Raw genomic sequence first — 27,491 nt, 5'->3', positions numbered from 1 at the left:
AAGCTGGACCCCTCTGCACCCCGACAGGGACAGGGCTGCACCCCAATGGGGGCAGGGTCCTGTCCCCCTGCACCCCCCGGCTCACACGCACAGCTGGGTCCCCCCAGCACTGCACCCCAATTTCCTGCACCCCCCAATTCATTTGTGCCCCCCCCCAGTTGTCTGTATCCCTCCAGCCTCCCCTGCACCCCTCTACCCCAAGCACCCCAATCCCCCTGCAGCCACAGCAGGGTGCCCCCCACCCCAGGCACCCCATGGAGCCCCCCCCCAGCTCCACAGCAGCCTGAGACCCCCAGATAAGTGGGGTGGGGGCAGCAGGGACCTGGGACACACACACACACACATTCCTGTAGGGCTGGGGTTATGGGGGGTCCCTTCCTTGGGGGGGCAGGAGGGGCCCTGGGGACAAAGGGGGGGGCCCTTCCCTTCGCGGGGGGGGCATAAGGGACCCCAGGTGATGGGGGTCCTTCCTCGGCGGTGGGGGCCTCCTTGGGGGGCCCCTTCCTGAGGGGGTGCATAAGGGACCCCAGGGGCAATGGGGGGGTCCCCCCCTCGGGGTGGGGGGGTGATGGGGGGGTGTCTTCCTTGTGGGGGTCCCCTTCCTCGGGGGGGGCGAGCACAAGGGACCCCGGGGCAATGGGGGGGGTCCCCTCCTCGGGGTGGGGGGGTGCATAAGGGACCCTGGGGGGGGGTCCCCTCCTAGAGGGGGGGAGGTGAGGCACTCCGGGGGGGATGGGGGTCCCCTCCTCGGGGGGGGGGGTGCCTAAGGGACCCTGATGGGGGGTGCGTGAGGGACCCCTGGGGGTCCCCCCTCGGGGGTCCGTACCTCCGTCCTTCCCCTCCGGCTTCTTCCCGCGCGGGCGGTCGCGGCCCCTCAGGCGGGAGAAGGTCCGGCGCAGCAGCGGCTCCGCCATAGCCCCTCACCCCTCTCCGGGGGGCTCCTCACCCCGCTGGGCAGCGCCCCCGGCCCGGCCCGCCCGCCCCCGGCCCGGCGCCCACCCCCCACACACCCCCCGGGCTGCCCCGTCCCCTCAGCGCGGCGGGGCCTGGAGCGGCGGCGCCGCCATCCCGCGGCGCGAATTCCTGGGATGCCGCCGGCGGCGCTGCCGGGAGCTGTAGTCCGGAACCGCGGCACCCACCACCGGGAACGACCCCCCGGGACCGGGAGGACCCTCCCCCAGCCGGACCCTCCCCCCAGCCTTCCCCCCCGGGAACTGAGGGGGACCTCCGGGAGGTGCCTGCCCCGGGCCTGCGGCCCAGGGTGAGGGGGGGGACCTGAGGGGTCTGGGGGGTATGTAAGGGGGGTCTGAGGGGGGATTGAGGGAGATCTGAGGGGGAGTGGGGGTCTGAGGGGTATGGGGGGAGATCTGAGGGGGATTGGGGGGCTGGGGGGGGTATATAAGGGGGGGTCTGAGGGGTATGGGGGGAGATCTGAGGGGGATCGAGGGAGATCTGAGGGGGATTGGGGGGGCTGGGAGATATGTAGGAGGTCTGAGGGGGTATTGGGGGTTGGGGGGCGTATATAAGGGGGGTCTGGGGGGGATTGGGGGGCTGGGAGCTATATAAGGGGGTCTGGGGGGGGATTGGGTGTCTGGGGGAGTATATAAGGGGGCCTGAGGGGGATTGAGGGATATCTGGGGGGGGATTGGGGGGCTGGGGGGTATATAAGGGGGATGGGGGGGTATTGAGGGAGATCTGAGGGGTATCGGGGGCTGGGAGGTATGTAAGGGGGTCTGGGGGGGTATTGACGGGCTGGGGGGGGTATATAGGGGGGGGGTCAGGGAAGTATTAAAGGAGATCTCAGGGTCATTTTGGGGAGCCCTGCATTGTATCTGGGGGAGCCTGGGGAGTACTTGGGGGTCTGGGGGGCATTTAGGGAGCCTGAAAGGGTGATTGAAGGGATGATGGAGGATTGTGGGGAGCCGGGGGGTCCATGCCTCTCCCCCGGCATCCTGCATGTGGCATCATCCCCCAAACCACCACTGCTCTGCTGAAGGACCCCTAAACCAAGAGTCACACTGCACCCATCCGGCCCACACCATCAGGGGTCCCCCACCCCACGCAGCCCCCCGCCACATTGCTGGAGCAACGCCTCACTCTGCACATGCGTTTATTGCCCTGCAGGGAACCCCCACTCCGCCCCGTACCCCGAATTTTCCCTGGAGATCCATCCATGGACCCCAAATGGATGTGCTGGAGGTCGGAGCTGCATCCTGGAGTGCTGCAGGTGGGATGTGGCAAACGGAGAGGGGGCTGGGGAAGACCCCCGAAGGGTGGGGGGTGCTGTGGGGTTCTCTTGGGGTGTCCTTGCGTGCTCAGGGGTGTCCCTCGCAGGACCCAGGGGAGCTGGCTGGTGCAGGGGTAGTCATACCACTGGCCGTCCTCCCTTCACCGCCGCACAGTTCTCCTGGTGGCCACCGTTGGGCTCGTTCCTGTGCCACCAGCTGCAACGAGGAGGGGGATCAGGACATTTAGGGGGGTCCCCCCCGCTCCCCAGGCCCCCAGCCCTTGTCCCCAGCACCCACAGGGCTGTACCTGCTTTCCCGGGGTAGGATAGTCCCGTTCGCTCGCTTCCAGGTACCCCTCGACCTCCTCATCCCTGATGCCGAGCCAGGAGGAGCTTTTCAGCATCGTCTGGATGTGATCCTGGGGGGCAAAGGCAGCATTACCCCATTGCAGAGCCCCCCCACGACCCCCTGCCCACCCCCGGGGACCGTAGGGGACAGCAGGTCCTGGTGGCAGGTAGGACCCGATGCTATACCCCCCCTCAATACCCCACGCCTCCCCACTGCTGACACAAGCTCTGCCCTGGAGTGGGGGGGTTACAGGGGGAGTTTGCGGGTTTTGGGGGTTGGAGAACAGTTCAGAGGAGATTTGGGGGGTGGGGGTGGCAGGGGGAGGGCCTGTCTGGGGTTAAGGTTGGGTTATCTGTGGGTTGGGGGTCACAGTAATAAAAAATGAGGGTTAGAGTTAAAGTTTAGAGCCCTGTTGGGGGTCTGGGCTAGCTTAGGGGTAGGTCAAGTCCTATAAATAGACGTAAAATTAAGTTTAGGGTAGGGGCTAGTATTAAAATTACGGAGAATCGGATTAGCATTAGGGTTAACGTCGGGGTTACCGTTAGGGTCAGGGTTCTGGAAGGTTCAGATCAGGCTTAGGATCAGGATTTTAGGGCTCGGGATGGGGTTAGGGATAAGTTTGAGCTGGATTTGTTTCAGTATTAGGGTTACAGCTCCGTTGGGAATAGGGTTGGGGTGAATCGTAGCAATATTAGGCACTAGAGTGGAAATTCGGGGGTTAAAAGGACAGAATTTGGGTAAAGCTTTGGGTGAGGGCTCAGCAGCACCCACCCATGGGCCAAAAATGGTGTGTGGGGGCGACCCCAGACCTGGCCTAGGGTTCAGGACAGGGTTCACACGAGGCTTCCAGCCGCTCCCCCTCCCCTCAAAGCCCATCTCAGGCCCCCCAGTGTTCCCCCTCCCCATCCCCCTTCCCGGATACCTGGATCCATCCCTGCTCACCTTCTCCTCAGCACCATCCACCTCCAGGAGCTGCGTGCCCAGGACCGAGCAGAACCGCTGGGCGTTCTCCCAGGAACTTGGCGTCTTGGAGTAGAAATAGCAGGAGTTCCTGAAGTAGGTCCAGCCTTTGGAGCAAGGGGGACAGCCTGGGGAGGGGGGAACACCCAGAAAAAGAGGGGTTACCCCCTAGCTGGGGCTGCGAGACCCCCATAACGTTGGTGCAGAGAGCATCTCCCCTGGGGTTAGTGTTACAGCTGGGTTACGGTTAGAGCCCTGCTGGGGTTTGGGTTAAATCCTGTATATTTGGGGTTAGGACTGGGTTAAACTGAATCAGAATTAGGTTAAATCCTCTATATTTATAGGTTTAAATTTGTATTTATCTTATTTATTTAGGATTCTTGCCGGATTAGGGTCCCACTGGGGTTTGTGTTTGGCTTTAATCCTATATGTTTAGGGTTGCAGCTGGGTTGGGGTTAGGCCCACGCTGAATTTTGGGCTAAATTAGGATTATCTTCAGTCCTAGATATTTAGGGCTACGGCTGAGGTAGCGTTAGGACCCCACTGGGAGTAGGGCTTCGTTAGGATTAATTTAAATCCTATATATTTAGGGTTAGGGCTAGGTTAGGATTATCAGGGTTTGTGCTGGATTAGGGTTAGTTTAAATCCCACGTATTTAGGGCTACAAATTAAGGCCCTGCTGGGGTTTGGGCTAGCTTAGAGTTAGATAAAATCACATTTATTTAGGGTTTGAGCTGGGTTAAGATGCCATCGAGGTTTGACCTCAGGGTTAGGTTGTCTGCATCAGGATTATGCATATATTTAGGGTTAAGTCTGCATCAGGATTATGCCCCCGTTAGGGTTTGGGCTCGGTTAGGGTTGGGTTAAATCACCCTAAATGTAGGATTGGATTATGTTTAACACCCTGTTGCAGTCTAAGTTTAGCTTTAATTGCATCCCTGCCAGGTTAGGCCTGGATTTCAGCCAGCGCAGGGGTTAGGCAAAGCCCTAAATATTTGGGATAAAGGTGCCGGCACTGACAGGAGCGGGAACAGACGTTGTCCTGGCTCCCGTGGATCACCCAGCGGCTCCACTGGCGGTTCCCAGTGTAGAGCATCACCACTTGCTCCTGGTTGTTGCCATAATTGAAGTAGAGGTTGTAACCGGCGAGTGCCAGCAGCCCGCCGTCGCGGCATTCCCAACGCTGCAGCCGGCCGTCGGCGCGGCATGGCTCCAGCCTCACGAAGGCTCTGTTTTGCCCACGGGTCGCCGTAACGCAACGCTGGCTCTGCCAGCCCTGTAGCTGGCCCCCTTGTAGCCACTGGAACTGTTGTGCAGCCGCCTCAGGCTGGCAAGCTGTCGCTATCAGCTGGTGGCCACTAGCCGCCACGCACTTGCGGTGGTCTTCGTTGTACAGCAGGAAGGAGCGGGAGGCTGCGGAGAGGTTCCCAGTGAACCAGGGGGGACACGTGGGGGCTGGGGGACACGTCCCTGGGGATCACAGCGGTAAAGCGGGGGGGGGGGGGGGGGGGGGGCAGCGAGGGGTACACACCCACGTTGGACAGCTGCTTCTCCTTCTCTGCCTCCAGCGCTGATGTCAGGGCTGTAACTGCGGGGGGGACATGGGGACACAGGCGGGTCACCACAAGGCACAGGGTGTCCTGGAGCTGGTGCCGTGGCAGGGATGGGAGAAGGGCTGGTGTGGAAGGGTGCTGAGCACTCGGAGACCCCCACAGAGACCCCCAGCACCCCGTTAACCTTCCCTCTGTCCCCCAGTAGTGCCAGCATCGCCACCCCAGTGCTCCCCTGAGCCCCGCAGAGCCCCGCTACTCACTGCGCTGCAAACCGATGGTGAGGAAGAGGATGTTCATCAGCACCGAGACTCCCAGCACCGCAGCACCCACCAGCACCAGCTTCTTCCCGGAGCAGCACCGTGACGCTGGGGAGGGTGGGTGAGTGGTGACCGGCTCCCAGTTTGGGCAGAGCTGGGTGCCACTGGTTTTAAACACAGCGTGGGTTTTTCCTGCTGACGATGCTCTTGCCCTCGCCCACGGCGTACCTGGGTCGGGCACGTGCTTCTGGCCTGGCACGGTGCTGGTGGGGTCCAGGGGCTCGTACAGGTTCTCCTCTGTGGGGCACAGGGTGCTGCAGGCTGGGGAGGGGGGGGCACTGATGGCACTTGTGGGGGTGCCCCCCCCCTCCCAGTGCCACCATCAATCCTGGGCACTTCCCTGGAGCATGAGGGTGGGAGATTCCCCCCGGTGCCACTTCCCTGGGGACCCGGTATTGGGCACCAGGGACGAGGGTGCCACCACCCACCCTGGGATCCTCCCTTGGGCACTGGGGACAGAGCCAGGGGGTGCCCCCCCAGCATTGTGAGACCCCAAAAGGGACGGGGGACTGCTGGGCTCACCCCCACCCCATCCAGCACCCCAGGGTGCTCCCTACCTTCCCTGCCGGGCCCCAGCACCGACACTTGCCCCTGGCCAGCTTGGCTGGACTCGAGGTTGCCGTACATCGTCCCTGTGTCACCAAAGTGCTGTCCCCAAGCGAGTGTTCCCACTGATAAAGCCTGTGGGAAGCGGGTGACGGCGGGGCCGGGGGGGCCCGGATGCACCCTTACTCCGGGGGGTGGGCCTCAAAGGGGCCCCTGAGCACCCAGCAGTTCCCTCCCTGCACCCCAAAGCTTGGCGGGAGCTGGCACTGCCAGTGCCAGGCCCCACTGCGTGCTGGCAAAGACACCGCGATGTCCCTGTCACCAGGTGTCCCCATGCCCAGCCCAGCCCTGGCACCTGCCCACCCCGGGGTGGCCACACACCCACCCCAGCACCCATGGGTGAGCCGGGTGGTGCTGAGGGGGGTGCTGGGCCCCATGCTGGCTCTGGCCACGCAGGAAGAGCCGGGTGCTATCAGCACCCACCAGCCCTGGCCACAGCTCCCCGGCACCGCACCCGGTGGCACCAGGCACCCAGCGCCACTGGGCCCACACAGTGGCTCCCGTGGTGGTGCCGGCTGTCCCACCGCAGTGACAGCGAGCTGTGGCGGTGCCAGGTGTCCCCACGGGTCCCCCCAACCAGTCCCTGGCCTGGCAGGACCCCCACACCTGCCCTGTCCCCACGCGTGTCTCCACCCCCCCCACGCGTGTCCCGGGGGTCCCGCAGCCGCCAGGTGGCGCCGTCACGGTGGGAGAGGAGCCGCCGAGGGGCGGGGCTGAGCGCAACCCCCCTCCCCCCCCAGGAGCAGGGGGACACCGGGAACGGGGCAGACCGGGAATGGGAAAGCTGGGACCGGGGGGCAAGTACTGGGTGAAGCTGGTGAGGGGAGCCACGCAGTACTGCGGAGCTGGGGGAGCCAGTGCGGGAGGGGGCTGTACCGGAGGGGGGGGCGGGCAGTACCTGGGAGGAGAGGACGCAGGCCCACTTACTGGTGTGGTGATGGGTGTACTGGGCTGGGACTGGGGAGCTGGAAAGCTGCTACTGGGTGACCAGTCTGGCATGGGGAACGGCACCAGGGACTTGCCCATGAGGCCCTGTCACTGGTGACCCCGGCACCAGTACGGCCCAGCACTCATCACCGGTGTCTCAGTGTCCCTGGGGTGTCCCCAGTACCAGGGCGGGGGTCCCCCACCACCCTGGGGTCACCCTTGGGTGCTGCTGCTCCCCCTTCTCTCCTTGCACCACAGGTGGGACCCAGGACACCAGCAGCGCCAAAACTGTGCCAGGGCACTGGGACGGAATGGACACGGATGGGGGGCCGCAGCGCCAAGCTAGAGTCGGTGCCGGCAGCGCCAGCACCTCAAGGACACCTGTGGGGACACCCATGGGGGTGATTTGAGGCCACTGCACCAACACCCAGCAGATGCCACCGGTGCCAAACTGCCACCAGGCAGCCGGGACAGGGCAGGCACCGGCAGTGCCGAACCAACGCCGCGGTGTTGGGCCACAGCTGATGCTGGCAACGCCAAGTTGGGGCCACAGTGCCAGGACGAGGAGGGTGCTGGCAGCGCCAAATCGATGCCACGGTGCCAAGATGTGGCACCCACCAGCAGTGACAATCTGGGGACACAACGGCAGGACAAAGAGGCAGCGCCAAACCGATGCCGCGGTGCCAGGACCAGGCACCCACTGGCAGCGCCAAGTTAGGGACACAATGCCAGGACAAGGGGGGGTGCTGGCAGTGCCAAACCGACGCCGCGGTGCCAGGACCAGGCACCCACTGGCAGCGCCAAGTTGGGGACACAAAATAAACACCAGGACTGGGCGGATGGCACCGGCACTGATTTAGGGACACAGCACCAGGACCAGGCAGGTGCTGGCAGTGCCAAACCAATGCTGTGGTGCCAGGCTGAGGCAGCCACCAGCAGTGACAACTTGGGGACACAATGCCAAGACAAAGGGGGTGCTGGCAGTGCCAAACGTACGCCAGTGTGCCAGGACCAGGCAGCCACCAGCAGTGACAACTTGGGGACACAATGCCAAGACAAAGGGGGTGCTGGCAGTGCCAAACGTACGCCAGTGTGCCAGGACCAGGCAGCCACCAGCAGTGACAACTTGGGGACACAATGCCAAGACAAAGGGGGTGCTGGCAGTGCCAAACGTACGCCAGTGTGCCAGGACCAGGCAGCCACCAGCAGTGACAACTTGGGGACACAATGCCAGGACGAGGAAGGTGCAGTGGCACCGCGGAGCCGGACGCGTCGTGCCTTGAACGCTTTGATCCCCACAGGAAGAGCACCGCTGGGTAAATTTAAATCATAATAATAATAATTTAAAAAAAAAAAGAAAATATACAGCTGGGTTCCTTTTAAATAATAATAATTAGAAAAAAAAAAAAAAAAAAAAAGAAAATATACAGCAGTCACATCCCCTCCTCCCCAGGCCTTGGAGGGGGGATTTGGGCCAGTGCAACAGTGCAAGAGGGTGGGACATGGGGGTCTCTGGAGCCCCCCGCCTTGCCCTGGCTCAGGGATAGTGACAGGGACAAGCCAGGACGAGGGGGAAAGTGCTGTGGAAATGGGGGTCACGGTGGGGGGATGTCCTGGGGTGCGGAGGTAGCGACAGCACTCGGGCTCCTTTGGTGGTGGGGTCAGGTGTGGGGGGCCGAGGGGTCCCGGGCTTGGCGTGGGCGGTGCCGCAGGGGCTTCTCCTCTTCCTGGGGACAGAGGGGGACACATTGGGGACACTGGATGTAGCACCTGTGGGGTCAGGGCACCCTTGGGACACCCCAAACCCAAGGACACCCCATTTTAGAGGGTCTCTGTGACCACATACCCCTGTGCCTGAGGTTGGGGCACCCCCAAACCCAAGGGCACCCCATTTTGGAGGGTCTTCATGACCACATACCCCCGTGCCTGAGGTTGAGGCACCCTTGGGACCTCCCCAAACCCAAGGGCACCCCCTTTTAGAGGGTCTACACAGCTGCGGTCACTCACAGCCTCCAAGGCGCTGGTGCTGGCCCACTCGGAAGGGGCAAACGCGTCTTCCTCGCCCCGCGCTGGCTCCGGCCCCTCATCCTCGTACTCCGTGAGGTAGTCGGACTCCTCTGGGGGGGTAAAAGGGGGTGTGGGGTCAGGTCCCGTGTGTGGATCCAGCCCCGTCTTATGTGTGTCCCCGCAGCTCACCATCCGCGTAGCCGTCGGACAAGTAGGGCTTGGCGGGCTCGATGCGGGACACGATCTCCGCCAGGTCGGTGAAGCCGGCGCTGGGACACGTTAGCACCTATGGGAGGGAAAGGGGGGGACCCCCAGAAGCCCCCCCACCCATGCACGAGAAGGGTAAGGATTGAGGGGGCAGGAGGAGGGACGCGAGATGGGTAAGGGGGTGGCAGGGCATCGGGGGACAAAAACGTGATGGAAGATGGACCAAGGGGAAGGAGCAGGGTGGGGAGGGACAGGAGGCCACCACAGGGGACCAGCTGCACCAGGAGGGCTAGAAGGACACGAGGGACACAGAGGGGCCAAGGGACAAGGCAGGGTGCTGCTCCCTGAAGGTGGCTCCAGGGCCAGGGAAATAAAACCCCTTCAAATCAAGGTGCCAGGGCCAGGATGTCCCATCCCAAGATGTCCCAGGGCAAGTATGCCCAGGTGGCCACGGCCACCCGTGAGCCCCAGTGCCACCCCCTGCTCACGTCCATGCGTTTGCTCTCGTAGAAGTCAGCCGCACGCCGGTCCTTCACCATCTCCTCAATGACGTCGCCCCGACTCCAGCCGTCAAAGACCACCTTGCCATGCTGGTACCCCACGTCCTGCAGGGAGAGCAGCTGCGGCACATCGGTGGCCCGGGCACCCCCAGCGATGGTGGGGAGCCCCAAATGATGACCTAGGTACCCTGAACAATGGCCCAAGCAGCCCAAATGATGACCAGGGATGGCAACTGATGGCCCAAGCACCTCAAATGATGGCTCAGGCACGCCCAGATGATGGTCCAGGCACTCCAGTAATGGTCAGGGCACCCAACTGATGGCTGAGGCACCCATCAATGGCTGGGACACCCAGCTGAAGGACCAGAGAACCCACAAATGGGGGGGGGGGGGGCACCCACTCAGTTGCTGGTTGACCCCACCTGATGGCCAAAAGACCCTACTGATGGCCTGGACACTCAACTGATGGCAACGGCACCCCAACCCCCAGCTGGGGCAACCCAACCCTCATCTGGGGCACCCCATTAGTGGCCGGGACACCCAACAGATGGCTGGAGAACCCAGCCCATGGCTTGTGGACCTCATTAATGGCCTGAGGCTCCCTAAATGATGGCGCAGGCCACCCCACCGGGCTCCTCGTCCCTCAACTCACATAGATCTCGTCGAACTTCCCAAAATCCATGGTCTTGAAGCGGTCGATGGGGGGACGGATGTACTCGCAGTAGGAGCTGGACTTCACCACCTCCAGCTGCCGCACACAGGACACGTAGGCCAGGCGGGACTGGATCTCGGCCATGTCGGGCACCTGTGAGGATGAGGTGCTCAGCACCCTGCCTGCACCATCTCAGCATCCCCCTGCGTCCCACCGCTCCTCACCTTGACTTTTTCAGCCCAGGGGTTGAGACGTTTCCAGAGAAGCCACCACCCAGACAGGCTGTCCCCGTAGTTGCACAGGTCCGTCTCATCCTGGCTGCCCACGTCGATAGCGATCACTGTCTTGGCACCCATGTTGCGGGCGATGTCGGCTGTGGGGTGGGGAAGGAAGAAACTGGGTTGGCCGCTCCCCCAGCTCTGAGCCTGTGGGGCAAGTGGAGCCAGGAAATGGGGCTGGGGGATTGTTCCCGAGCCCGGGCTGGGTGGCAAAGCCATGCTGGGGCTTGTGGTGGGGTGAACAGCGTCCCACGGGTGCTGGAACTGGGGGCAGGAGACGCTGGTGGGCAGCAGAGCAGTGATGCAACTGTGTGCATGTGCAACGGGGGGGGCACAGGCAAGTTGCAGCATCTGGGGTGGGATGTGAAGTAGCACGGAGATGCCCCAGGACAACGTTTGGTGGTGAGGACACCAGGAGATGATGCCAGGTGGATAGAGACAGCTTGCACATGGAGGAGGACAGAGATGCTCCAGGAGGGCACCTGGTGCTGAAGACTCCAAAAGATGATGCAAGACGGAGGGAAGTAGATTGAAGATGGAGGAGGATGGAGATGCCCCAGGACAATGTCCGGTGGTGGGGACACCAGGAGATGATGCCAGGTGGATGGAGATGGAGACAGCTTGCACATGGAGGAGGATGGAGATGCCCCAGGACGACATCTGGTGGTGAGGACACCAGGAGACAATGCCAGGTGGAGACAGTTTGCACATGGAGGAGGACAGAGATGCTCCAGGAGAGCACCTGGTGCTGAAGACTCCTAAAGATGATGCAAGACGGAGGGAGGTAGATTGGAGATGAAGGGAGATGAAGATGTTGCAAGAGGGAACCCAGTGTTGACACCATCAAGGGACAATGACACAGGAGGGAGGAAGGTGGCTTCAAAATGAAGGAGGACAAAGATGCCACAGGAGGGCACCCAGTACCACAGACACTGAAACACAGTGCAGGGTGGAGAAAGGTCGCTCGAATGTGAAGGAGGATGAAGATGTCCTGGGAGGGGACACTGCACCGAGGACACCAGGAGTGACGCAGAATGGAGGGAGGACGCTGGCACACAGAAGAGCAGGGAGATGTTATGGGGAGGTAGCTGGCATCAAGGATACCAAGAGATGGGTTGGGATGGAGGGAGGTGCCTGGTGTCAAAGACACCACGAGATAACGTAAGATGACGGGAGGTGGCTTGCACATCAACGAGGGTGGAGATGCCCCAGGAGGCAATCCAAGGCACCAAGAGCTGGTACGAGACAGGTGGAGATGTCTTGCAGGTGAAGGAGGATGGAGAGACCCAAGGAGGGCACCTGGAGCTGAAAACATCAAGAGAAGATGACGCAAGGTGGATGAAGGTGGCTTGCGCGTGATGAAGCATGAAGATGCCCCAGGAGGGCACACGATGCTGAGGTCACTGAAGATGGTGCAGGATGGAGGGAGGTGGCCGGTACCTGCAGGAGGACAGAGATACCCTGGGAGAACACCCAGTGCCAAAAACACCAGGAGAGGATGATGCAGGATGGAGGAAGGTGGTTGGCGTATAAGGAGCATGAGGATGCTCTGGGAGGGCACCCAGTGCCAAAGACACCAAAGGACATTTTTTTTGCATGTACAGAAGGATGAAGATGATCTGGGAAACCACCTGGCACTGGTGGCACCAAGAGATGATGCAAGACCCTGACTTTTTTGGCCCCTGAAGGAGGATGTAGATGCCGTGAAAGGATGCCCAGCACTGAAGACATCACAAGATGAGACAAGATGAAGCAATGTACCTTGCACATGAAGGAATACGAAGACACGTGAAGATGCCCTGGAAAACCACCTGATACGGAGGACACGAAGGGATGGTGCAAGATGGATGCGTGTTTTTTTGCACGTGAAAGATGAAGATGCCTTGAGAGGATGAAACCCAACAAAGATGACACCAAGAAGATGCAACACAAAGCCAAGATGTCCTAAATCCAACCTCAACATCTCAGGCCATGGAGAACCCATCTTGTGGTGGCGAGGCAGCCCCCACTGCCCCCGGGGCCGGCCCTGGCGCTGCGTCATCTGCCGCCCCCGTTGAGCGGTGACGGTGCTGAGCTGCTACTTGCCTGGCAGGTTGTTGATGTAACCACCGTCCATCAGTAAGTTGCCATCCTTGGGGTCGCAGAGTGGCGGTAGGTACCCAGAAAGGGTCATGCTGGCTCGCACGTACCGCCAGAGCGAGCCTGCACCGGCAGGAACAAACGCAATGAGCACAGCCCACGGGAGACCACCCCCCCGGGGGGCTGCCCCTCGCCCCTGCCCGTGCCCAGGGACGTCTGCGCCCCATAGGTACCCCCATAGGCACCTATGGGTGGCAGAGGAACCCATCGCACGCCCTGCTGGCTCAACGCGGGATGGGATGTGGTTTTGAGGTGGGAGGGGGTGGGTTTATTGTTTTGGGGTTTTTTTGGGGGGTGGGGGGACCCCCGGCGGGCGAGATGCTGACCTGGGACATTGTTAACATAGCAGCCGTCCACAAGCCAGTGGCTGTCCTTGGGGTCGCAGAGCGGAGGCAGGTAGGGGGTATAAGAGGCACTGGCTCGGACGTAACGCCAAAGGCTGCCTGCCGGAGGGAGAGGACACGGTCACGGCCACGGGGGCCACGGGGGGAGGTGACCGAGGGTGTCAGCACTGCACTGGAGGGACATTGGTAGCCCCACAACCGAGCCGCCGAGAATGGGCAAGGATGGATGGGGTGAGATGCTCGCCGTGAGGGTTAGGGGCGGTGAGCAGGGATTAGTTGGCGTTAGAGGCTGGAGGAAGAGGCAGAGCGAGAGCCAGGCTGCTAACGAGCCACCACGGGTGCCGCGCGGACGGCTCAATGTCCCAGGTGAGCTCCAACACCAGGCAAGGAGGAGGGGCAGCCACCACAATGTCCCCACCACCACCGCCACCTCCCCACCACCACAGCATCCCCACCGCCGTGCCGTCCCCACCACCGCCACGTCCCCACCACCGCAGCATCTTCACCGCCATGCCATCCCCACCACCACCGTGCTGTCCCCAGCACTGCCCTGTGCTCCACCACATGCCATGAGTGCGGGTTACTGGGGTTAGTGGTGAGCAGGTGTGTTAGAGAGGACGTGCATGTGCAAGGCATCAGGGTGCGGCTCCGCACCCAGATTCTGCCCCCAGCCCCACCCAGGACGTGGGGCACCTCCAGATCCCCACGGAGTGTGGAGCCTGGTGAGGTCACTGGCGCCAGATGGCTCCGGGAAGCCACCACCGCCTGGCCCCACCACGAGTCCTCCAACGCCCTTTCCTTGCCATGCCAGGACGCATCGTCCCCTTGGCACATGCCAAACCTTCCCCCATGGGGCAGCGACACCATTTTGGGGTGCCAGTGAGGAGGGTCCCCACCAAGGGGGACGTGGTGGTACCACAAAGCTTCCCCGGCTCCCCAGGGAGCTCTTACCATCCGTGTGCACCCGCATGGCCGAGGCCGTGATGTCTGTCGTGACATTGAAGTAGGGCAGCCACAGGTCCTGTGGGGACAAGACAAGGTGGGTGACACTGTGGGGACGCTAGGGGGTGGGTGGGGAGCTGGCCAGAACCCTCGTCATGGCAGGGTGAAGTCCTGGGGGGTTCATGCAACGCACCTCTATCTGCTTGTCCTGGAACACCTTGTTGATGCTGGCGTTGAAGGCTGAGCCCGAAAACATGGAGGTGATGGGGTAGGTGAGGTCCAGGACAGTCTCGAACACTGAATTCATGCACTGGAGGAGGAGGAGGAGGAAGAAGAGAATGAAGAAGAAGGAGAGAAAGGAGGAGGAGCATTAAGAACAGTAAGAGAAGGAGAAGGAGGAAAAAGAATGAAGGAGGAGTAGGAAGAAGGAGGAGAAAAAAAAAAGGAAAGAGGAGAAACAACAGCAGAAGGTGGAGGAGGAGGAAGAAGAGGAAAAAAGGAGGAGGAAGAAGGAGAAAGAGGATTAAGAAGGAGGAGGAGGAGCAGTAAGAGAAGGAGGAAGAGGAAGGAGGAAGAAGGAGAAAGGATGAAGAAGAGGAGGAGGAGCAGTAAGAACAATAAGAGAAGGAGGAGGAGGAAGCAGGAGGAAAGAGGAGAAAGAAAAAGAGGAGAAACAGCAGTAGAAGAAAAAGAAGGTGAAGGAGGAGGAAGAAAGGAGAAAAAAGGAGGAGGAGGAAGAAGGAGAGGAGGAAGAAGGAGAGAAGGAAGAGGAGGAGCAGTAAGAACAGTAAGAGGCATAGAAGGAGAAGGAGGAGGAGGAGGAAGAAGAAGAATGAGGAGGAAGGAGAGAAGGAGGAGGAGAAGCAGTAAGAACAGTAAGGCAGAGAAGGAGAAGGAGGAAGAAGAAGGAGGAAGGAGGAGAAAGAAAAAGGAGAAACAAACAGCAGCAGAAGAAAAAGAGAAGGTGGAGGAGGAGGAAGAAAGAGGAGTGAAAAAGGAGAAGGAGGAAGAGGAGGAGGAGTAACAAGAAGGAGGAAGGAACAAGGTGAAGGAGGAAGAGAGAACGTGAAGGGGGAAGAAGGAGATACTTCAGGAACAGCCCAGGCAGGGCTGGCCACAGGCAAGGTGGCCCTTCACTGGGGTGGGGGAGGCGCCGCGGCACCCACCTTGGCCCACTCCCGCGCCCGCTGCTTGGTGCGCACAGCGCTGCGCTCCTCGGCGTAGAGTGCCCCAATGAAGGCGCCGATGGAGGTGCCGCCCACCATGTCGATGGGGATCCCAGACTCCTCCATCGCCTTGATCACCCCAATGTGGGAGCAGCCCCTGGTGGATGGACAGACCACATAAAGGGGAGGTTGAGAGGGATAGGGACCCCCACCCTGCCAGGTCCCATCCTGCCATGGCACAGCACCCACCTGGCTCCGCCGCCCCCCAGGACGAGGGCGATGGTGTTGCCGGTGAGGACCCGCGCCAAGCGGGAGAAGTCGCTGTGCCGGTCTGCGCTCTTCTCAAACACCTTCTCGTACATCTCCCGCTGCGGGCGCCATGGACCATGGGTGAGGGCGACAGTGGTGGCCCACCGAGGGTCACCCAAGGGGGGCACGCACATACCAGTTTGGTGGGGCTACGGCGGGAGAAGACACGCCGGGGACACCTGATGTGGAGGTGACCTGAGCACCAGCTGCGCATGTTGAGCCACTCCACGGTGCGGGAGGGACTGGGACCGTCCTCGCGGTGCAGGAGAACCAGCTGCTTCAGCGCGCGCACCGCTGTGTTCTCCAGCATCTGCTCCAGCTGTAGAAGCCATCAGCCACCCAATGCGGTGTTGTCCCACTACCACCACCACCACCACCCGCCTCACCTCACCCAGCGCCGGCTCTTGGTCGCCCAACCCTACGATGAGGATGCAGTCGGCTTGACGGATGCAGCGAACGGTCCACGGCGTGAGGGTACAGTCGGTTTGGTAGAGGACAATGCGGTGGATGTCCTCCTGCTGCGCCAACCAGCCGGACAGCCGGTACTCCTGGATGCTGCCGGCACAGAGGAGTCAGCCGGTGGCACGGGGTGGGGGGCTGGGGACGTTCCTCCCAATGGGAATTACCTGTCCAGCGCCGAGGAGCCGAGACGGGCCCGGATGATGTCACTGGTGAGGAGCAGCGTGGGACCTGGGAGAGGTGGGGACATGGTCACCACTGTGCCATGGGGCTGTAGTCACCACTGTGATGTGGTCACCACCGTGGTGTGATCCCCACCATGTTGTGGGGCTCTGGTCGTCACCACACCATAGGGCTGTGGTCACCACCATGGCATGTCACCACCATGGTGTGGTCACCACCATGTTGTGGGGCTCTGGTCGTCACCATGTGATGGTTGCCAACATGCCATGTGGCTGTAGTCACCACCGTGGTGTAATCACCACCATGTTGTGGGGCTCTGGTTGTCACCATGCCATGGTTGCCAACATGCCATGGGGCTGCGGTAAACCACCGTGTTGTGGGGCTCTGGTCATCACCACACCATGGTTGCCACCATGCCATGGGGCTGTGGTCACCACCATGGTGTGGTTGCCACTGTGGTGTGGTCACCACCATGTTGTGAGGCTCTGGTTGTTACCACCCCATGGTTGCCACTATGCCATGGGGCTGTGGTCACCACCGTGGTGTGGTCACCACCATGCTGTGGGGCTCTGGTTGTCACCATGCCATGGCTGCCAACATGCCATGGGGCTGCAGTCACCACCACAGCAGAGTCACCACCGTGTTGTGGGGCTCTGGTTGTCACCACACCGTGGCTGCCACCACGCCATGGGGCTGTGGTCACCACCATCTTGTGTGGCTCTGGTCATCACCACGCCATGGTTGCCACCATGCCATGGGGCTGTGGTCACCACCACAGTGTGGTCACTGTCATACCATGGAGCTGTGACGGTCACCATGCCATGGTGCCCACCACACCATAAGACCACGGCCACCAGACTGCCACGGCCACCATGTCATGGGGCTGCAATTACCACACCAGGTCACTAGCACACCACAGGACCACGGCCACCACCGTGCCGGCACTCACCAATGGCATTGAGTGCGTGCTTGAGTTCCAGCGTGAAGGCAGCTGTGGGCACGTCGTCGCACACCGGCAGCACCGCCACTGTTGACAGGTTGCTGGTGGGGTTGGTGGGCTCAGAGCTGGAGGCCATGCCCAAGCCAGAGCCTGCACGGACAGAGGACAGGGTGGTGGTCACTTTCCACGCACTGCTCCACCGATGGCCACATGCCCTGGAGAGGGCTCCCCATCACCCCCAGTCCCTGTGGGACCTACTCGCAAAGGGCCCACGGAGCTGCTGAAGGTTCCCCAAGATCTTCTGGCTCAGGAGGTGGATGAGGCGGGTGACAACCTGCAGGGACAAGGACAGGGATGGCCACCAGACCTGGCAGCGCTTCCCAAGCTGGAGACTCATTAGCACCCCAGGCAAGTGTCCCACATGCCTTTTTGTGTGCCACCACCACAGTGGTCACCACCATGCCACGGGGCTGTGGTCACCACCGTGGTGTGGTCCCCACCATGTTGTGGGGCTCTGGTCACCACCGTGGTGTGGTCCCCACCATGTCATGGGGCTCTGGTTGTCACCACCCCATGGTTGCCACCATGCCATGGGGCTGTGGTCACCTTGGGGACCTCTGAGAGGGCCACCCCTTTAGCCCATCAGCCCTTCTCCCCCAACAGCCTTAACGACCTCATTAATTCCTTCATTTAAGCTGATTTTGACAATGTCACAGGCCACCACCTGGAGGGGACATGGGGACACGCTCCCTCCCCAGGAAGAGGGTGCAGACCCCCGGGTGGGGACCTGGTGGTACCTGGGGGTATCTGCGTTTGATGTTGTTCAAGGTGCCCTCAGGCAGCTTGGCCAGCTCTGTGTCCCGCACCGCGTGGACGGTGGTGGCACGGGGCTGCCGGGTGAGGGCTTCTACCTGGAGAAGAAGACATATCACCAAGACGTGTCGGCCAAGCGCCAAGAAGTGCCCACCCCGGCCCCACCGCAGCTCTCACCACGCCGATGAGGTCCCCGCGGCCGTACTCCCCGATGAGCTCCTTCTTGCCGCTGCCCTTCTGGATGACTGAGCGCAGGCGCCCGTTGAGCGCGATGTAGGTGCAGTCCGACTTGTCACCCTGCCTAGGGTGGGGACACACCACCGGTGGGACCCCAACCCCCGGCCACGGTGGTCCTTACCAAGCTGAGGTGGGCATCCACCCTGTGGTGCCCACCTGTAGAGCGCCCGGCCAGCTTCCACCGCCATCCAGTCGATGGCAAAGTCCATCTGGCGCACGAAGGGTGACATACGGGCAGCCACGGTGTGGGCGACGCTCAGCACCACGCTAGGCTGCTCCCGCATGATCCTACGGGTCAACAGCGGTTGAGGGACCTGGTGGTGGCCCCAGGAGATGCCACCACCAGTGTTCTTTGGAGGAATATGTTGTGGCAACCAACCCTTTGGCCCAAACCTCCGCCGCCGGCGCTGGGACTCACTCGTAGAAGTCGGATTTGGAGATCTTGAGGAAGGTGCAGTCGCGGTTTGCCTTGATGGTGAAGATGAGGGGCTCGCCAGTGAGGACTGCCAGCTGTCCCACCATCTCGCCAGGCTGCGTCAGGAAGAGGCAGACATCCTCCGCCTTGTCGATCATCCGCTGGTAGACGTGGAGGCAGCCCCACAGCACGAAGTGGAGGCTCACGTCCTGCCAAAACGACGTCCCGTCACCGGCAGGGGGTCACCTGGGACCCCCAGGCACCAGAGGTCCCACAAACACCACTTAGGTTTTCTTCTGGTCTTCTTCACAGTGTTCTCCACCCACCAGATGGTTCTGGGCATCATTCCAGCTGCCTCCCCCCAGAGGGTGGGAGTAGGAAGGGAAGCACCCAATAGAAATACAGGGCAGGGGGACTGAGATGCCCCGCCAGGTCCTTGAAACCCACACCCACCTGGTCCCCTTGACGGGCAATGACCGTCCCAGCTTTGGCGTGATGGAGCAAGACACGGTTGTTGAGGAGAGAAGGGTCCTAGAGGGAAGAACAGCATCGTGTGAGGTGATGGGGACCATTATGAGGAGAAGGGGACCACCAAGGAGACAGAGGACAACCAGGAGGCCACAGGGACCAGCACAAAGCAACAGCGACCACCAGAAGGAGACGGGAACACACCACGAGGTAACAGGGACCAAACACAAAGCCATGGGGACCCACCATAACACAACAGAGGACAACCAGGAGGAGATGGGAACCCACCACAAAGTGATGGGGCTCCACCATGAGGTAACAGAGACCCACCACGGACCAATGGGGACAACCATGAAGTGACAATTACCACCAGGAAGCCATGGAGGACCACCAGGAAGCAATGGGAACCCACCATAACACAGCAGAGGAACACCAGGAAGACACGGAGGACGACCATAATACAACAGAGGACCACCAGGAAGCAATGGGAACACACCATAACACAGAGGACCACCAGGAAGCAATGGGAACCCACCATAACACAACAGAGGACAACCAGGAGGAGATGGGAACCCACCACAAAGTGATGGGGCTCCACCATGAGGTAACAGAGACCCACCACGGACCAATGGGGACAGCCATGAAGTGACAATTACCACCAGGAAGCCATGGAGGACCACCAGGAAGCAACGGGAACCCACCATAACACAGCAGAGGAACACCAGAAAGACACGGGGGACGACCATAATACAACAGAGGACCACCAGGAAGCAATGGGAACCCACCATAACACAACAGAGGACTACCAGGAAGCCACGGGAGCCCATCAAACCACAACAGAGGACCACCAGGAAGCCACGGAGGACCACCAGGAAGCCATGGGAACCCACCACAACACAACAGAGGACAATCAGGAAGCCATGGGAACCCACCACAACACAACAGAGGACAATCAGGAAGCCATGGGAACCCACCACAACACAACAGAGGACAATCAGGAAGCCATGGGAACCCACCACAACACAACAGAGGACAATCAGGAAGCCATGGGAACCCACCACAACACAACAGAGGACCACCAGGAAGCAATGGGAACCCACCATAACACAAAAGAGCAAGAGGAAGCCACGGGAACCAACCATAACGCAACAGAGGACCATCAGGAAGCCACGGAGGACCACCAGGAAGCAATGGGAACCCACAACAACACAACAGAGGACCACCAGGAAGCAATGGGAACCCACCATAACACAACAGAGGACCGCCAGGAAGCAACGGGAACCCACCATAACACAACAGAGGACCACCAGGAAGCAATGGGAACCCACCATAACACAAAAGAGCACCAGGAAGCCACAGGAACCCACCATAAATGCAAAAGAGGACCATCAGAAAGCCACAGAAGAACACCAGGAAGCCACGGGAAGCCATCATAACCCAACAGAGGACCACCAGGAAGCCACGGGTGACCATCAGGAAGCAATGGGAACCCACCATAACACAACAGAGGACCACCAGGAAGCAATGGGAACCCACCATAACACAAAAGAGCAAGAGGAAGCCACAGGAACCCACCATAATGCAAAAGAGGACCATCGGGAAGCCATGGGTACCCACTATAACGCAACAAAGGACCACCAGGAAGCCACGGGTGACCACCAGGAAGCAATGGGAACCCACCATAACGCAACAGAGGACCATCAGAAAGCCACAGAAGAGCACCAGGAAGCAATGGGAACCCACCATTACACAACAGAGGACCACCAGGAAGCCACGGGAACCTACCACAACACAACAGAAGACCACCAGGAAGCAACGGGAACCCACCACAACACAACAGGGGAGAACCAGGAAGCCATGGGTGACCACCAGGAAGCAATGGGAACCCACCATAACGCAACAGAGGACCATCAGAAAGCCACAGAAAAGCACCAGGAGGCAATGGGAACCCACCATTACACAACACAGGACCACCAGGAGGCAACGGGAACCCACCATAACACAACAGAGGACCACCAGGAAGCAACGGGAACCCACCACAACACAACAGGGGAGAACCAGGAAGCCATGGGTGACCACCAGGAAGCAATGGGAACCCACCATAACGCAACAGAGGACCACCAGGAAGCCACGGGAACCCACCACAACACAACAGGGGAGAACCAGGAAGCCATGGGTGACCACCAGGAAGCAATGGGAACCCACCATAACGCAACAGAGGACCATCAGAAAGCCACAGAAAAGCACCAGGAGGCAATGGGAACCCACCATTACACAACACAGGACCACCAGGAGGCAACGGGAACCCACCATAACACAACAGAGGACCACCAGGAAGCAACGGGAACCCACCACAACACAACAGGGGAGAACCAGGAAGCCATGGGTGACCACCAGGAAGCAATGGGAACCCACCATAACGCAACAGAGGACCACCAGGAAGCCACGGGAACCCACCACAACACAACAGGGGAGAACCAGGAAGCCATGGGTGACCACCAGGAAGCAATGGGAACCCACCATAACGCAACAGAGGACCATCAGAAAGCCACAGAAAAGCACCAGGAGGCAATGGGAACCCACCATTACACAACACAGGACCACCAGGAGGCAACGGGAACCCACCATAACACAACAGAGGACCACCAGGAAGCAACGGGAACCCACCACAACACAACAGGGGAGAACCAGGAAGCCATGGGTGACCACCAGGAAGCAATGGGAACCCACCATAACGCAACAGAGGACCACCAGGAAGCCACGGGAACCCACCACAACACAACAGGGGAGAACCAGGAAGCCATGGGTGACCACCAGGAAGCAATGGGAACCCACCATAACGCAACAGAGGACCATCAGAAAGCCACAGAAAAGCACCAGGAGGCAATGGGAACCCACCATTACACAACACAGGACCACCAGGAGGCAACGGGAACCCACCATAACACAACAGAGGACCACCAGGAAGCAACGGGAACCCACCACAACACAACAGGGGAGAACCAGGAAGCCATGGGTGACCACCAGGAAGCAATGGGAACCCACCATAACGCAACAGAGGACCACCAGGAAGCCACGGGAACCCACCACAACACAACAGGGGAGAACCAGGAAGCCATGGGTGACCACCAGGAAGCAATGGGAACCCACCATAACGCAACAGAGGACCATCAGAAAGCCACAGAAAAGCACCAGGAGGCAATGGGAACCCACCATTACACAACACAGGACCACCAGGAGGCAACGGGAACCCACCATAACACAACAGAGGACCACCAGGAAGCAACGGGAACCCACCACAACACAACAGGGGAGAACCAGGAAGCCATGGGTGACCACCAGGAAGCAATGGGAACCCACCATAACGCAACAGAGGACCACCAGGAAGCCACGGGAACCCACCACAACACAACAGGGGAGAACCAGGAAGCCATGGGTGACCACCAGGAAGCAATGGGAACCCACCATAACGCAACAGAGGACCATCAGAAAGCCACAGAAAAGCACCAGGAGGCAATGGGAACCCACCATTACACAACACAGGACCACCAGGAGGCAACGGGAACCCACCATAACACAACAGAGGACCACCATGAAGCAACGGGAACCCACCACAACACAACAGGGGAGAACCAGGAAGCCATGGGTGACCACCAGGAAGCAATGGGAACCCACCATAACGCAACAGAGGACCACCAGGAAGCAACGGGAACCCACCACAACAGAGAGGACCACCGGGAAGCCACGACTCCCCCCTCGTGGCACCGCTCCTGCTCTCACCTCCACCTTCATGAGCTTGACCAGCTCCCGCTTGGCGGCCTCGAAGAGGGCGCTGCTCTGGCGGCCCTGGTAGGGACCGAAGGGACAGTCCCCAGGTGCCACCTCGTCCTCGCAGTCGTAGTGGTGCACCCCTGACGGCTGCTCCTCCACCGTCACCGACTTGCGCTCCTTGGGCTCGTGGGAGACGGACTGTGGGGAGGGGGGTTGGCGCCAGGACCCACCCACAGCCCCCCCCGCGTTGGGGCGGGGGGAGCGGTGCAGGGGGACGCCGTGCGGCCCGATCCGGCTTTACCCGGGAGAAGGCGGCCAAGGCGGCGGTGCTGTCCTCCTGCAGCGACACCGAGATGCGGCCGCGCTCGTAGGCCATGTCGAAGTCAGAGCGGGGACCCTTCTGGAGGCCTGGGGGGGTGGGGGAGGGGACCAGCGGGTCACTGGTGTCCAGGATGGGGATACTGGTCTGGGATGGGGATACTGGGGAAGGGGGAGCGGGGACCCTTCTGGAGGCCTGGGGGGGGTGGGGGAGGGGACCAGCGGGTCACTGGTGTCCAGGATGGGGATACTGGTCTGGGATGGGGATACTGGGGAAGGGGGGAGCGGGGACCCTTCTGGAGGCCTGGGGGGGGTGGGGGAGGGGACCAAGGGGTCACTGGTGTCCAGGATGGGGATACTGGTCTGGGATGGGGATACTGGGGAAGGGGGAGCGGGGACCCTTCTGGAGGCCTGGGGGGGGGTGGGGGAGGGGACCAGCGGGTCACTGGTGTCCAGGATGGGGATACTGGTCTGGGATGGGGATACTGGGGAAGGGGGAGCGGGGACCCTTCTGGAGGCCTCGGGGGGGTGGGGGAGGGGACCGAGGGGTCACTGGTGTCCAGGATGGGGATATTGGTCTGGGATGGGGATACTGGGGAAGGGGGGAGCGGGGACCCTTCTGGAGGCCTGGGGGGGGCGGGGGGAGGGGACCGAGGGGTCACTGGTGTCCAGGATGGGGATACTGGTCTGGGATGGGGATACTGGGGAAGGGGGAGCGGGGACCCTTCTGGAGGCCTGGGGGGGGCGGGGGAGGGGACCAGCGGGTCACTGGTGTCCAGGATGGGGATACTGGTCTGGGATGGGGATACTGGGGAAGGGGGAGCGGGGACCCTTCTGGAGGCCTGGGGGGGTGGGGGAGGGGACCGAGGGGTCACTGGTGTCCAGGATGGGGATACTGGTCTGGGATGGGGATACTGGGGAAGGGGGAGCAGGGACCCTTCTGGAGGCCTGGGGGGGGTGGGGGAGGGGACCGAGGGGTCCCTGGTGTCCAGGATGGGGATACTGGTCTGGGATGGGGATACTGGGGAAGGGGGAGCGGGGACCCTTCTGGAGGCCTGGGGGGGGTGGGGGAGGGGACCAGCGGGTCACTGGTGTCCAGGATGGGGATACTGGTCTGGGATGGGGATACTGGGGAAGGGGGAGCGGGGACCCTTCTGGAGGCCTGGGGGGGGTGGGGGAGGGGACCAGCGGGTCACTGGTGTCCAGGATGGGGATACTGGTCTGGGATGGGGATACTGGGGAAGGGGGAGCGGGGACCCTTCTGGAGGCCTGGGGGGGGTGGGGGAGGGGACCAGCGGGTCACTGGTGTCCAGGATGGGGATACTGGGTGGGGGCAGGGGGATGCACAAGCACTGGGGGAATGCAGGAGCGAGCAGGGGGACCCCTGGGGAGGGGGATGCAGGAGCTGACAGGAGATGCACCCGCAGAGTGGGAGGGGTCTACACAACCCCAGGACTCCCCCCGCCCCCCACCCGCCCTCCCCCAGGCTGGGACCCACCGGAGATGTCCACAGGCATGGAGATGCAGCGACTCAGCGGCGGCGGTGGCGCGGGGCTCTCAGGACCTCCCGCTTTCAGCCCCTCAAGCTGCAGGATGAGACCCCCCTGAGCCCCCCGTGGCGGCACTGGGGGGGGGGGAGGGGTCCCGGCACCCCCATCCCCACTCTCACCTGGGTCCCTGCCCTCATCGGGACCACCGAGCCCCCGCTTGCCGTGGCGGACGGGGCTGGTGCGGGGCGGTGTGGCCGGGTTGGGGGAAGAGGCGCAGCGGTTGCATGTCCTGCAAGGGGGGACATATGGGGGGAGGGGGGGGACATCGGGGGTGGGGGGTGGGGCACGGTCCTGACCTGTCCCCTGTGTCTCCCCCCCCCCTTTTTCACCACAAACTCACGTGGCTGAAGAGCTCGTTGGTCAACCCAAGGTAGTTGTGCAACGCCAAGAAGGTGACGCGCTGCAGGCGCACCATGATGATCTGGAGGGGGACAAGAAGCCATCAGACGTCCCTTGCCACCCCCAAGGACACCCCCCACCCCCCATCGTGTGTGTCCCCTCCCCCAGCCTCACCTGCACCACCCGCACCAAACTTTCGGGGTACTTCTCAAAGACAGCAGAGAAAGCTTCGACGGGCAACCGCAGGGATGGTGGAATCCTCTGCGGCTCGCGCACACACGGTGCGGTATGGTCGCTGGTGACCCTAGGTGACACGCCACGGCGTTGGTGGCCTTGCAGGGATGGGGAGGTCCACCCTGGTCATGGGGGGTGGGGGGGGCGGGGGTAGGTAGGGGCTGGCAAAGTCTGCTGGTGGCACCGGGCTTTTGGGTGGTTGGGCTTGGGGTGGCCACCGTTGGGCTTGGGGGTGGCCACAGCTGGGCTTGGGGGTGGCCACCATTGAGCTTCGGGGTGGCCATCCTGGTCTTGTGGATGGCCACCATTAGGCCTGGGGATGGCCACAGCTGGTCTTGGGGACGGCAATGGTCGGGCTTGGGGGTGGCCACCATTGGGCTTGGGGATGGCCATGACTGGGCTTGGGGACGGCCACCGCTGGGCTTCGGGGTGGCCATCCCGGTCTTGGGGCCCAGCAATGGTCAGGCTTGGGGGTGGCCACGGTCAGGCTTACAGATGGCCATGGGTTGGGTTTAGGGATGGCCATGGTTGGGCTTGGTAGTAGCCACGGTCGGGCTTCAGGGTGGCCACCATCGGGCCTGGGGATGGCCACGGCTGGGCCTGGGGGTGGCCACGGCTGGGCTGCAGGGGTTTGGGGACATCTATGATCAGGCTGGGGGGGGCTTGGGGACACCCAGTTAGGCTGGGGGGTGTTTGGGCATGGCCGTGGTTGGGTTGGAAGGGCTTGGGGACAGCCACAACCAGTCTGGGGCAGAGGGGGAGGGGCTTGGGGACAACCACAACCAGGCTTGGGGGGCTTGGGGACACCCCCAACAGGTCCCGAAGGGGCAGCGGGGACAGCAGTGGCAGCGGGGACAGCAGTGGCAGCAGTACCGTGATGACATCCAGGATGCTGAGCAGACTGTGCACGCTGTCCCCGGGGAACACCTCCTTCATCACCGTCTCCTTCCCATCCTGCAGAGCACCAGACCCCCTTGCTCTCTCCGTCCCCAACCCCCCTGGTGTCCCCACCCCCTCCCCGTCCCCTCCGGTGTCCCCATCGTTCCTGTACCGGTTCGGTGAGGAAGAGCTCCAACTTGCCGTCCTGCACCACATAGATGCTGGTGTCGGGTTGGCCGGGACGGAAAACGTAGTCGCCCTGTTGGCACTGCTGGAAAACCATGTGCTTGCACAGCTCCAGGAACAGCGGCTTCTCAAAGTGACCCAAGCACCCTGTGGGGACAAAGGATGGGGACAGCAGATGACACAGAGCCCCGCCGGGAGCTGCCCCCCCCCAACCCTGGTCCTCTGGAGCCCCCCAGCAGCTGGTTACCACAGCAACGGGGATGCTGAGAGAGCATCCTTCAAGGGAGTGGTCCAGCCTCTCCTGCCAAAGGGATGCCAGGGGTGGGTGCTGATGCCTGGGGCCTGATCCTGACCCCCAGGGATGGATCCTGACCCCCTGGGGCCTGAATCCTGACCCCCAGGATCCTGACTCCCAGGGATGGATCCTGACCCCCAGGGATGGATCCTGACCCCCTGCGGCCAGATGCTGACCTTGATCCCCCAGGGACCAGATCCTGACCCCCCAGGGTCCATATCCTGACCCCCAGAGATGGATCCTGACCCCAAGGGGCCGTATCCTGACCCCCAGGGATGGATCCTGACCCCCCAGGGCCAGATCCTGACCTTGATCCCCCCAGGGACCAGATCCTGACCCCCAGAGATGGATCCTGACCCCAAGAGGCCGTATCCTGACCCCCAGGGATGGATCCTGACCCCCCAGGGCCAGATCCTGACCTTGACCCCTCCCCCCGCCAGGGGCATAACCTGACCCCCCAGGGCCAGATCCTGACCTTGACACACCGCTCCCCCCCGCAGGGGCCAGATCCTGACCCCCAGGGATGGATCCTGACACACACCACACACGCACCCCGGGACAAGATCCTGACCCCCCAGGGCCAGATCCTATCCTTGACTCCCTCAGGGGCCCAGATCCTGACTCCCAGAGATGGATCCTGATCCCCAGGGGCCAGATCCTGACCCCCAGGGATGGATCCTGAGCCCCAGGGACCATATCCTGACCCCCAAGGATGGATCCTGACCCCCAGGGATGGATCCTGACACCCCGGGGCCGGATCCTGACCCAGGACCCCCCAGGGACCAGGTGCTGAGCCTCACCGGACATTTTTGAGCATGTAGAGGACCTCGGAAGGGAGGTGGGAATTGGCCACGTCGAATTCAGTCAGGTCGGCCTCCAGCACCGAGGGTGGCGGCTCCTTCAGCTGCAGCGTGGGCAGCT

The 27,491-nt window shown here is 61.7% G+C and overlaps 2 protein-coding genes across 3 annotated transcripts; both read right to left on the bottom strand.

Moving 5' to 3' along the window:
- Positions 1-2,093: 2,093 nt before the first annotated feature.
- Positions 2,094-7,427, bottom strand: LOC101922656 (uncharacterized). Of its 2 annotated transcripts, none has more exons than XM_055793185.1 (8): positions 6,940-7,427; positions 5,964-6,087; positions 5,350-5,667; positions 5,068-5,124; positions 4,557-4,949; positions 3,519-3,664; positions 2,536-2,646; positions 2,094-2,444 (listed from the first exon to the last, which is right to left on the bottom strand). In XM_055793185.1, exons 1-8 carry the CDS (start codon positions 7,036-7,038, stop codon positions 2,316-2,318), a joined length of 1,377 nt encoding a protein of 458 aa, XP_055649160.1. In that variant the 5' UTR covers positions 7,039-7,427; the 3' UTR covers positions 2,094-2,315. The 2 variants fall into 2 exon arrangements, with proteins under 2 accessions (XP_055649160.1, XP_055649161.1); XM_055793186.1 differs by having other exon boundaries at positions 5,350-5,643.
- Positions 7,428-8,344: 917 nt separating this feature from the next.
- On the bottom strand, positions 8,345-26,497 carry LOC101922482 (patatin-like phospholipase domain-containing protein 6; the record flags this gene model as incomplete). Its single annotated transcript, XM_055793187.1, is given in 31 exon segments — positions 8,345-8,666; positions 8,947-9,056; positions 9,136-9,232; positions 9,642-9,758; positions 10,306-10,458; positions 10,530-10,678; positions 12,669-12,785; positions 13,049-13,165; positions 14,018-14,087; positions 14,202-14,318; positions 15,175-15,331; positions 15,424-15,542; positions 15,620-15,802; positions 15,870-16,038; positions 16,110-16,173; positions 17,075-17,215; positions 17,324-17,399; positions 17,863-17,976; positions 18,056-18,179; positions 18,272-18,403; positions 18,534-18,739; positions 18,984-19,061; positions 22,779-22,967; positions 23,071-23,177; positions 24,586-24,820; positions 24,822-24,866; positions 24,978-25,058; positions 25,151-25,222; positions 25,224-25,280; positions 26,084-26,164; positions 26,262-26,497. Coding segments are annotated over 31 exon segments (3,779 nt in total), but the record flags the coding sequence as incomplete, so codon positions are not given.
- Positions 26,498-27,491: the final 994 nt, after the last annotated feature.

This window comes from Falco peregrinus (genome assembly GCF_023634155.1).
Source record: "Falco peregrinus isolate bFalPer1 chromosome 12 unlocalized genomic scaffold, bFalPer1.pri SUPER_12_unloc_10, whole genome shotgun sequence".
Classification (NCBI taxonomy): domain Eukaryota; kingdom Metazoa; phylum Chordata; class Aves; order Falconiformes; family Falconidae; genus Falco; species Falco peregrinus.
The sequence above is the reverse complement of the archived record's forward strand: the minus strand, read 5'-3'. Positions and strand labels throughout refer to the sequence as shown.

Excerpts from the sequence above, each read along its gene's own strand:
- LOC101922656 (XM_055793185.1), bottom strand. The coding sequence starts at position 7,038 with ATGGGCAAGTCCCTGGTGCCGTTCCCCATGCCAGACTGGTCACCCAGT. Across the intron at positions 4,950-5,067 it reads GAAGCAGCTGTCCAACGTGG|CCTCCCGCTCCTTCCTGCTG; the intron begins GTGTGTACCCCT and ends ACCTCTCCGCAG. Across the intron at positions 2,647-3,518 it reads TGGATGGTGCTGAGGAGAAG|GATCACATCCAGACGATGCT; the intron begins GTGAGCAGGGAT and ends TTTGCCCCCCAG.